Source organism: Anguilla rostrata, chromosome 15 (genome assembly GCF_018555375.3).
Source record: "Anguilla rostrata isolate EN2019 chromosome 15, ASM1855537v3, whole genome shotgun sequence".
NCBI lineage: Eukaryota > Metazoa > Chordata > Actinopteri > Anguilliformes > Anguillidae > Anguilla > Anguilla rostrata.
Window position 1 is genome coordinate 24,871,653 of NC_057947.1, and position 10,000 is coordinate 24,881,652.

The following is a 10,000-nucleotide window of genomic DNA, read 5'->3' on the forward strand; positions in this document are numbered from 1 at the left end:
CCTCTGTCTCCCTGTCTCACGCTCACTCTCTCTCACTCTGTCTCCCTGTCTCACGCTCTCCCCCCCCCACCCACCCCCTATCCCAGCGAGCGGGGGGCTGTGGCGGGGGCCGGCGCTAACGCTAACGCTAGCGCTAGCGGAGCGTCAGGCTGGATTACCTGTCTGTGCGCGGCGGCGCGGGAGCCAGCCCTGGCCCTCGGGCTCCTAATATTCTCCTTAAGAGCAGGAGCTCCCTGCTGAGCTTCAGCTTATCTGCGCGGGCCTGAATTAAAATGCAGTTTGGCTCTCCAGGGGGAGGATGTTGATGCGTCTCTCTCTTCCTGATCCTGTCCCCCCCGACACACACACACACACACACACACACTGTGCATTGTAATCAGTGGGAGCAGGGAAGTACGTTTAAGGCTCAGGGTTGTGGCTGTGAGATTACTGAGGGGTGGAGGGCGCTGCCCGTAAAGCCTTGAGTAAAGGTGCTAAACCTGAGCTGCTTCAGAACAGAACGAATGGATTACGTGTTAAAGCAGAAAAAAGAGTCGCTCTGGAGGACGGCACGTGCTGATGTGAAATGCAGGCGCGTTCTGTTCCTCCTGAGTGATGTGGCCCTGACTGTGCCACACTGACTGTGCTACGCTGACTGTGCTACGCTGACTGTGCCACCCTGACTGTGTCACACTGACTGTGCCACCCTGACTGTGCCACCCTGACTGTGCCACACTGACTGTGTCACCCTGACTGTGCCACCCTGACTGTGCCACCCTGACTGTGCCACCCTGACTGTGCCACACTGACTGTGTCACCCTGACTGTGCCACCCTAACTGTGCTACACTGACTGTGTCACACTGACTGTGCCACCCTAACTGTGCTACACTGACTGTGTCACACTGACTGTGCCACCCTGACTGTGCCACCCTGCTCTGCTCCCTGCCGCGTGGCTCACGACTGGCTGAGCTCTGAATGTGCAGGAAGTCAGCAGTTCCACCTGAGCGAGAGCAGCCAGTTAAAAAGCTCTGTGTTTCTCCTCGTTTGGCTAAACGAGCTCGGCGCGCTCTCGCTGGGAAGCGGACGTAACAGCGGCAGGCTAACGAAGGTGGCTGTTACACCGCGCTTTCTCCCTTTTTACCCTCTCCCTCATTTAAAATTTCAACGGGAAAAAAAAAGTCAATAATGAGCGCGCCCACTGCCGCTCCACGCAGCCTCATCAGGCGCAGAGCGGGAGAACGAGCGGAGAGATCCGTCCGAGTCCGAGTCCGAGCCCGAGCCCAAGCCCGAGCACACCTGGCAGACGTGCAAACCGAGGTGTGAATAAATAAGGAGGGCACTGGGAACAAAACGATCTCTCCGCGCGACGTTCAGCTCGACAGAAGTGGGAAAGTGAGACAGAGTAGATGACAGGTAATAATGAGGGAATTTTAGTGCGAGGGAATAGGTGGAGTGGAGGAGGTGTAAATGCTGCAGGAGCCGTTGGCAGTGTCGGTGTGTAGCTAAGCCTGGGCTAACGTGAACAGCCCTGCTAGCCTGGGCTAACGTGAACAGCCCTGCTAGCCTGGGGTAATATGAACAGCCCTGCTAGCCTGGGCTAACGTGGACAGTCCTGCTAGCCTGGGCTACGTGAACAGCCCTGCTAGCCTGGGCTAACGTGTACAGCCCTGCAAGCCTGGGCTAACGTGAACAGCCCTGCTAGCCTGGGGTAATATGAACAGCCCTGCTAGCCTGGGCTAACGTGAACAGCCCTGCTAGCCTGGGCTAACGTGAACAGCCCTGCTAGCCTGGGCTAACGTGAACAGCCCTGCTAGCCTGGGCTAACGTGAACAGCCCTGCTAGCCTGGGCTAACATGAACAGCCCTGCTAGCCTGGGCTAACGTGAACAGCCCTGCTAGCCTGGGCTAACGTGTACAGCCCTGCTAGCCTGGGCTAACGTGAGCAGCCCTGCTAGCCTGGGGTAATATGAACAGCCCTGCTAGCCTGGGCTAACGTGTACAGCCCTGCTAGCCTGGGCTAACGTGAGCAGCCCTGCTAGCCTGGGGTAATATGAACAGCCCTGTTAGCCTGGGGTAATATGAACAGCCCTGTTAGCCTGGGGTAACATGAACAGCCCTGTTAGCCTGGGGTAACATGAACAGCCCTGTTAGCCTGGGGTAATATGAACAGCCCTGTTAGCCTGGGGTAATATGAACAGTCCTGCTAGCCTGGGGTAATATGAACAGCCCTGTAGCCTGGGTAATGAACAGCCCTGCTAGCCTGGGTAATATGAACAGCCCTGTTAGCCTGGGTAATTGAACAGCCCTGCATAGCCTGGGTAAATGAACAGCCCTGCTAGCCTGGGGTAATATGAACAGCCCTGCTAGCCTGGGTAATTGAACAGCCCTGCTAGCCTGGGGTAATATGAACAGCCCTGTTAGCCTGGGCTAACGTGGACAGTCCTGCTAGCCTGGGGTAATATGAACAGCCCTGTTAGCCTGGGGTAATATGAACAGCCCTGCTAGCCTGGGGTAATATGAACAGCCCTGTTAGCCTGGGGTAATATGAACAGCCCTGTTAGCCTGGGCTAACGTGGACAGTCCTGCTAGCCTGGGGTAATATGAACAGCCCTGTTAGCCTGGGGTAATATGAACAGCCCTGTTAGCCTGGGCTAACGTGGACAGTCCTGCTAGCCTGGGGTAATATGAACAGCCCTGCTAGCCTGGGGTAATATGAACAGCCTTGTTAACCCGGGCTAAGACGATCAGCCCCGCTAGCCTGGGCTAACGTGAGCGCCGCTCGCCAGCTTCCAGCCCCGCGTGCCAGCGGAGCGGGACCACACACAGCGGGCTCCCTGGCGCGTATCGGTGCCCGAGCGTGCTGCTGGAGATTAATGGCGCCGCTGAGGGAAATGCAGCTTGTTATTAAAAGGGAAAGTGCCTGCACGCGGTCTGCATTCTCATTACCGTATTAATCTGTGGCCCAGAGCTGGCGCTGCTGCGTACATCCGCATCGTCCTGCGCTCGCTCTCTCTCCCCCTTTTTTTGGAGAAAAGTTTACCGGGAAGATGCTCTTGACTGTTGCGATAAAAACTAAATCTGCAGAGGAAGTTCATTTTTGGCCAAGCTGAGCCATGTGGAATCGTGGGGTTGGTGTTTAGCTTTAATTTGCCTCACTGCCAGTGCTGTGGGGAATGGCCACTGTGACATTGTCACCTGTGATAATGCTCACTGGTCTGAATAAGGACAAGGCGGGAGCATTTTCACAGATTTTAGTGTTCAAGGACTTTTTTTTTTTTTTTGCTTCAGAATGCTATGGGTGTGTGTGGGTGTGGGGGGGGGTGTCATGTTAAAACCAGGTTATGCTCCAAAACCATCACTGTGTGAACTGTGAAAATTGTTTTTTTGTTCAAAATGAAATACCAAAGCCACATTTACCCCGAACATGCTGAAATACAAGAGAAAGCAATTGACTGTGCTGCAAAAAAAAATTATTGATAAATAGTCCCCACCAGTAGTTCCGACTGCAGCTTTTCAGCATTGAATTCTGCGCTTGTTCCTCATCGCAGGAGGGACATATAGCCTGAGGTTCGACTGATTGAAAGCTTGCCATTTGAGGAGACGATGTTTACGAATCCAGGTGTTCAAAATGGCCACCTGATGCGGGTGGCCAGATTGGATGAGCTCCTCTCAGCTTTGCCATTTGCGTGCGACAAAAATAATAATAATAATTATAGAAAGGGAATTATTAAAGGCCTCTGCCAGCGCTGGCAGAAAATTTGCATAGAGATGGGAACGTGGGGAGGTTTGTGCCGCGTTCAAAAGAGACAGTTTTTTTTTTCTCTCCCCCCGAGCCTTTGAGGTATTAAACACATCTTCCCCCCATCGCTTATCCCCTCTGCCGAGGACTCCAGGAGCTAAAAGGCAACCCCTCAGCCTCTGGCAGAGCGCTTGTCGGCAGGGTCACGGGCTCTCTGGGACAAAGCCCGTTCAGACCCGCGCAGAACATTGGCCTGTTTGTGCGGTGAATGCGAGACATTCAGCTAAAACATTGGCAGTGCCTCGGCTTAATTTTTTTGTAGGGGAGGCGGGGTGAGCACTTGTGGGGACACGGGTCGGAGAAAGGGGTCGCTTGTCTGATAATTTGGAACTATTTCTGTTGCTCCTTTACGGCTGTAGTAACCTGCGTCTGCTGCTTCTTCCACCCCCCTCCCCCCACCCTACCCCCTCCGCAGGAAGTGGTGCTGTACTGTCTGGAAAACAAGGTGTGTGACGTGAATCACCGTGACAACGCTGGATACTGCGCTCTGCATGAGGCCTGTGCCCGAGGCTGGCTGTCCATCGTGCAGCACCTCATAGAGCACGGAGCCGACATCAACTGCAGCGCCCAGGACGGAACCAGGCAAGAGCCCGCTGTCTCTCACACACACGCGCATGCACATACACACACACACACACACACATACACACACACACACGCACACACATATACACACACACACACACACACACACATATACACACACACACACATATACACGCACACACACACATGCACACACACACATATACATACACACACACACATATACACGCACACACACACATGCACACATGCACACACACACACATATACACACTCACACAGACATGATTGGTCAATGTCAAGGGCAGGCTTTCAGAAACTGAACTCATTTGGGTGTGAGCTAATTAGAGGGTGTCCTGCACATGAAAGAAGAGGCTGTTGTCATAGCTGTGATCTTTCAAACGTTCTGTGAAAATTCTGTAGTTTTGCACACACCAATCTGTGCAGCACAGTTTTAATCAGCTGAGACTGAGGAAAAAAAGTATCCCATGTGTAGGAAGGACAGAATTGACCTCTCAACCCCCACAAACAGCCAGAATAAAAGTTGTGAAATAGCAGGCGCTCACAGCCTGGTCCCCATGGTGCCTGTTCAGGTCTGGCTGTTGAAGACCAGGAGATTTCTGGTCTGTGAGGAAGCTGTGGGGCTCTGTTTTGACTGACAGTATGAAGCTGACCCTCCTGGTCTGCATTCCCCACGTGCACACACAGTCACACACGTCGGCTGGGTTTTTGATGTTATGGAACATTCAGTTTGGCAGGCTCACCCCTAGAAATGTAACCACTGGAAACAGTAAAACGTGCAGGGACTGATGTATGCCTGTGTGTGTGTGTGCGCGCGCGCGTGTGTGTGCGTGTGTGTGTGTGTGCGGTTTCCTCCTCCAGGCCTCTTCACGACGCGGTGGAGAATGACCACCTGGATGTGGTGCGGCTGCTGCTCTCCTACGGAGCCGACCCCACGCTGGCCACCTACTCCGGCCGCGGCCTGCTCAAGATGACGCACAGCGACCTGATGGAGTCCTTCCTGACAGGTGAGCGTCTTCTGCCCGAAACCAAACCCTGTCCCGCCCCGCCCCGCCCCGCCCCGGCCCAGCCCGATCCCCGCCGCGCGTCTCGGAACTTCTCCAGCGCTAAAGAGAAAACAGGCTCCCTGGCTTCGCTGGAGTATCCGGTTACCTAGCAACGGCCGGTTTATTTATTTAAGCTCAAGTTCCCCCAGCATTGGGACGCGGGCTTCTCCTGAGAGCAGGTTCAGCGGCGCACTTTTTCTTTTTTCTTTCTCTTTTTTTTTCTCCCTCTGCCTGGTCTGTTTTTTTTCTCTCGCTCTGTAGAAAAACGAGCTGCGCTTTTGTTTTGGTGTTTTAAGCGGCTGCCGTGGTGGTGTGGAAGCGTGCGGTAAGCCGGAGCTTGTGCAGCTGAGAGAGGCTGGTTTTCGGGGGAGGGGGGTCTGTGCGGTTGAAAAGTACAGAATGGGGTGGAGGCTTGAGAGAGGGCGCTGGTAAAGCTGCGTCTGGGATTTGGACGGGACGGGGGTCTGATCCCCACGAGCCGGGGATGAAGAGGCTCAGCGCTCACTGACCCTCCCCCACCCTGAGCATGTCAGAGCAGCGGCTTACCACACACACACACACACACACACACGGGCACATACCCGCACTCTCACACACGCTCATGTACACACCCACACACACACACACACGGGCACATACCCTCACTCTCACACACGCTCACGTACACACCCACACACACACACGGGCACATACCCACACTCTCACACACACGCTCACGTACACACCCACACACACACACGGGCACATACCCCACTCCCCACAACCATGACACACCCATCACACACACACACACGGCACATACCCACACTCTCACACACACGCTCATGTACACACCCACACACACACACGGGCACATACCCGCACTCTCACACACACGCTCATGTACACACCCACACCCACACACACACGGGCACATACCCACACTCTCACACACGCTCATGTACACACCCACACACACACACGGGCACATACCCACACTCTCACACACACGCTCATGTACACACCCACACACTCATGTACACACTCAGACTCACACGCACACGCTCATATACACACCCACACACACACACGCTCGCATCGGCACACACATTAACCGCGCACGCACACACACACACACACACACACACGCTTGCATCGGCACACACATTACCACGCACGCACGCACACACACACACACACACACACACACACGCTTGCATCGGCACACACATTAACCACGCACGCACGCACACACACACACACACACACACGCGCACACACACACACGCACACACACACACACACACACACTCTCGCACGCTCACAGCGCGAGCGCTCTCTCACGCAGACGGAGATCCTGTTGTCGTGCACCTGCCTCTGGCGCGCTTAACGAGCAGAGCCCAATTACCTTCCAGACAGGCAGGAAGCCCCGGGGGCAGGGGCAAGGCTGAGAGATGGGCGGGGCGCGGGGTGGGGGGGGGAGGGGGGGGCGCTGCTGGCCTCGCTCATCTGGGAGCTGTTAATCCCGCCAAGCGCACGCCAGCCACCCAGCGCCAGCAGCTGTGGCTCGCTGCCCAGCCTTTGTGTGTGTGTGCGTGCGTGTCTGCCTGCGCGTGGGTGTGTGTCTGTGTGTGTCTCTGTGTGTCTGCGTCTATGTGTGTGTGTGTGCGTGCGTGTCTGCCTGCACGTGGGTGTGTGTCTCTGTGTGTCTGTGTCTATGTGTGTGTGTATGCGTGTGTGTGTGTCTCTGTGTGTCTGTGTGTGTCTATGTGTGCGTGTATGCGTGGCTGTGTTTGTGTGTGTGTGTGTCTGTGTTTGTGCGAGTGCCTGTGTGTCTGTGTGTGTGTGTGTGTCTGTGTTTGTGCGAGTGCCTGTGTGTTTGTGTGTGCGTGTGTGTGTGTGTGTTTGTGCGAGTGCCTGTGTGTGTGTGTGTGTGTGTGTGTGTGTGTGTGTATTTGTGCGAGTGCCTGTGTGTGTGTGTGTGTGTGTGTGTGAGTCTGTGTGCGTGTGTGTGTATGTGTTTGTGCGAGTGCCTGTGTGTCTGTGTGTGCGTGTTTGTGTGTGTGTGTTTGTGTGAGTGCCTGTGTGTTTGTGTGTGCGTGTGTGTCAGTCCTTGCCGCGGCACAAGCTCCTGCATCAATCATGGAATAATTTTCTGAACGCAGAAACCCCCCCCCCCCCGCCCCCCCTCCTCCCCCGTTACCCACAAACCCCTGCTCTGAGCGTGTGCGCCTCTGGAAAATGAGCTGTGGTATTTATCCGCACGTGACAGCGGGGATTAGACGGGACGGCTAAGTCTTCATTTCCCCTTCAAAGTGGCGGGCCCCGCGGCAGGTTCGCTGCTGCCCGGGCGCTGGGGGCGGGGCTTCCCAGGTCCCTGCTAATCCAGCGCTGCGCTCGTGAGCTTCCTTCCGCTGCCGCTTTCATAATCTCGCCTAATGGGATCAGAGTTCTCACTTTGAAACTTGGACCCTTTTCAGTGAAATTTTTCGACTCCGAGGAATTCACCTGAAAGTTGGACGGGGGGGACGGAACGTGCCGTTCAGCTGCGCGAAATGTCGGGTCGCAGTCTTTCAGGGTTCAGCCCAGATTAGTCTTATCTTCAATGCACGACCGGGCGTGAAGTCAGATAATAATTGACTAAATATGAAAAGCGTTATTAAATATTACTCTGCCCTCGTTACGCAGGCTGAGATAATGAGCGCACGCTCGCCCTGGCGGAGGTGAAAGGTCCCACGCAGGGGAGGTTACTGGTTTATTTGCCTAGCAGGAACCCGCACCCACATCGTCTGAACATTTTATTTGGAGTCCGTTTACGCGGCTGGATGTTTACCGAAGGAATTCAGGTTGAGTGCTCCTTCCCGGGGTGCCGCGGCGGCGTTTCAAAATGGCCGGATCGATTCGGGGCCCGCTTCCCGCGCGGCGTCCTCTCCGGCTCTCCGCGGGGCTCGGAGCTCTGACGGGCCCGTTACGGCCAATCGGCTTTGTGAGTCACCGCGGAGACCGCGCCGCCGCCGCGTGAGTGACTGCGCGGGTTCGACCGGCGGAGCGGCGCGACAAGGGGGCCGTTGTCCGTCTCTCGGGCGCTTCAGGAATGTGTCCGGAGCCGCCCCCCCCCCCCCCCCCCCCCCGCCTTTGTGCAGAGCCGAGCGGCGAGCCCCGGGCGAGCGAGCCCCGGGAGAGCGAGCGTGCTTTTCCAGCGCACAAAAAAAACTCCCCCCCCCCCCCCCCCCGACCTCCGTCTCTGACCGGCGCTCTTTGTCTCCGCGAAGGCGGCGAGATGGCGGGAGAAATTAGCGGCGAGAACTTTCGCCAGGGCTGGGAAACGGGGGGGTTGTGCGGGGGAGAGAGAGAGAGAGAGAGAGAGAGAGAGGCTGCGTGCGTGCCGTGCCGTGCTCTGACCTACATCAGCGAAGGAGAGCTGGGCTGTGGGGGGAGGGGAGGAGAGGGGAGGGGAGGAGGGGGGGGGGGGGGGGGGGGGGAGCACGCGGAGCGCCGCGGGGCCTCGTCAGACTCCTCCGCTAATCGCGCTGAAGCCGCGCGCTAAAAGAGGCGCGTTCCTCTCGCGCCGGCGCTGCGGGGAGCCGCCATAACTGCCTCCCCCGGCTCCCTCTCGCTGCTCCTGATAACCCCCCCTCCTCCCCTCCCCCCCTCCCCTGCCTCTCTCTCTCTGTCTCTCTCTCTCTCTCAGCCTCTCTCTCTCGCTCCCTCTCTGTCTCTCTCTCTCTCTCCCTTTCTCTCTCTCTGTCTCTCTCTCTCTCCCCCTCTGTCTCTCTCTCTCTCTCTCTCTCTCTCTCTCTCTCCCCTCTGTCTCTCTCTCTCTCTCTCTCCCTCTCTCTCCCTCTCTCTCTCTCTCTCTCTCTCTCTCCCTCCGCCCGCCCGCTCTGCCGGTTTTTATACGGTTATCGGCGGGCTGTTCCCCTCCCGGATCGGGGTATTTTTAGACGACGCTCAGCCCCGTCGGTTTGAGAGAGGCGCTGACGTGATCTCCCGCCAGCGGCGGCTCGTTAGCGCGGTCGCCGGCGACGACGCGCGCGGCTCAGGAAGCGGAGCTCGCGGGCGCGGACCAGTGCAGCTGGAGTCACATGCTAAACGCTGACGGGGGGGTTCCGGACCCTGAGCGCTTGTTTTTGGAGCGTTCTCTTGGCCTGCCCTGTGGCCCACTGCTGGCCCTGCTGCTCTGCGTAGCTGGGGGGAGGGAGTGGGGGGGGGCAGTGAGCGATGTAGCAGAGGGGTTTCAAAACCCCCCACTGCCGGGTTTTGTGCTTTCCTCTCAGCCAGGCGTCAGTTTAAGGCCTTGGAGACCAGGTGTGTGGAGTTTCAGCCAATCAGCGACTGAAATTTAGTGCTTTAGAAAGAAGTGCTGGAACGGAACAGTGAAAAGCGGCCACTGTGGCCCTGGCCATGCAGGCTCTCCTGCTTCTCAAAAACAGAGCCGTCTGTTTATGTGTGTGTGTGGTCTGCGTGCACATCGGTGTGCGTGTGTCTGTGTGCGTGTGTGTGTGTGTGTGTGTGCGCATGCGTGTGTGTGCATGTGTGTGTGTGTACGTGTGCGTCTGAGTGTACGCTTCGGCCAGTCAGGGTGGTTAAGAGGGTGCGAGCCGCGGGCCCGGGGGGGGGGGGGGGATGG

At 56.8% G+C, this 10,000-nt stretch overlaps 1 protein-coding gene across 6 annotated transcripts in view; it reads left to right on the forward strand.

Annotated features, from left to right (window-relative positions):
* The window catches only part of LOC135240434 (BCL-6 corepressor-like), a 63,511-nt gene that overhangs the window by 45,280 nt on the left and 8,231 nt on the right, over positions 1-10,000 (forward strand). For all 6 annotated transcript variants that reach the window (XM_064309866.1, XM_064309867.1, XM_064309868.1 and 3 more), the window contains 2 exons: positions 4,194-4,360; positions 5,207-5,352. In XM_064309866.1, coding sequence (XP_064165936.1) covers positions 4,194-4,360; positions 5,207-5,352 — 313 coding nt within the window. The remainder of the gene's footprint in view (positions 1-4,193; positions 4,361-5,206; positions 5,353-10,000) is intronic.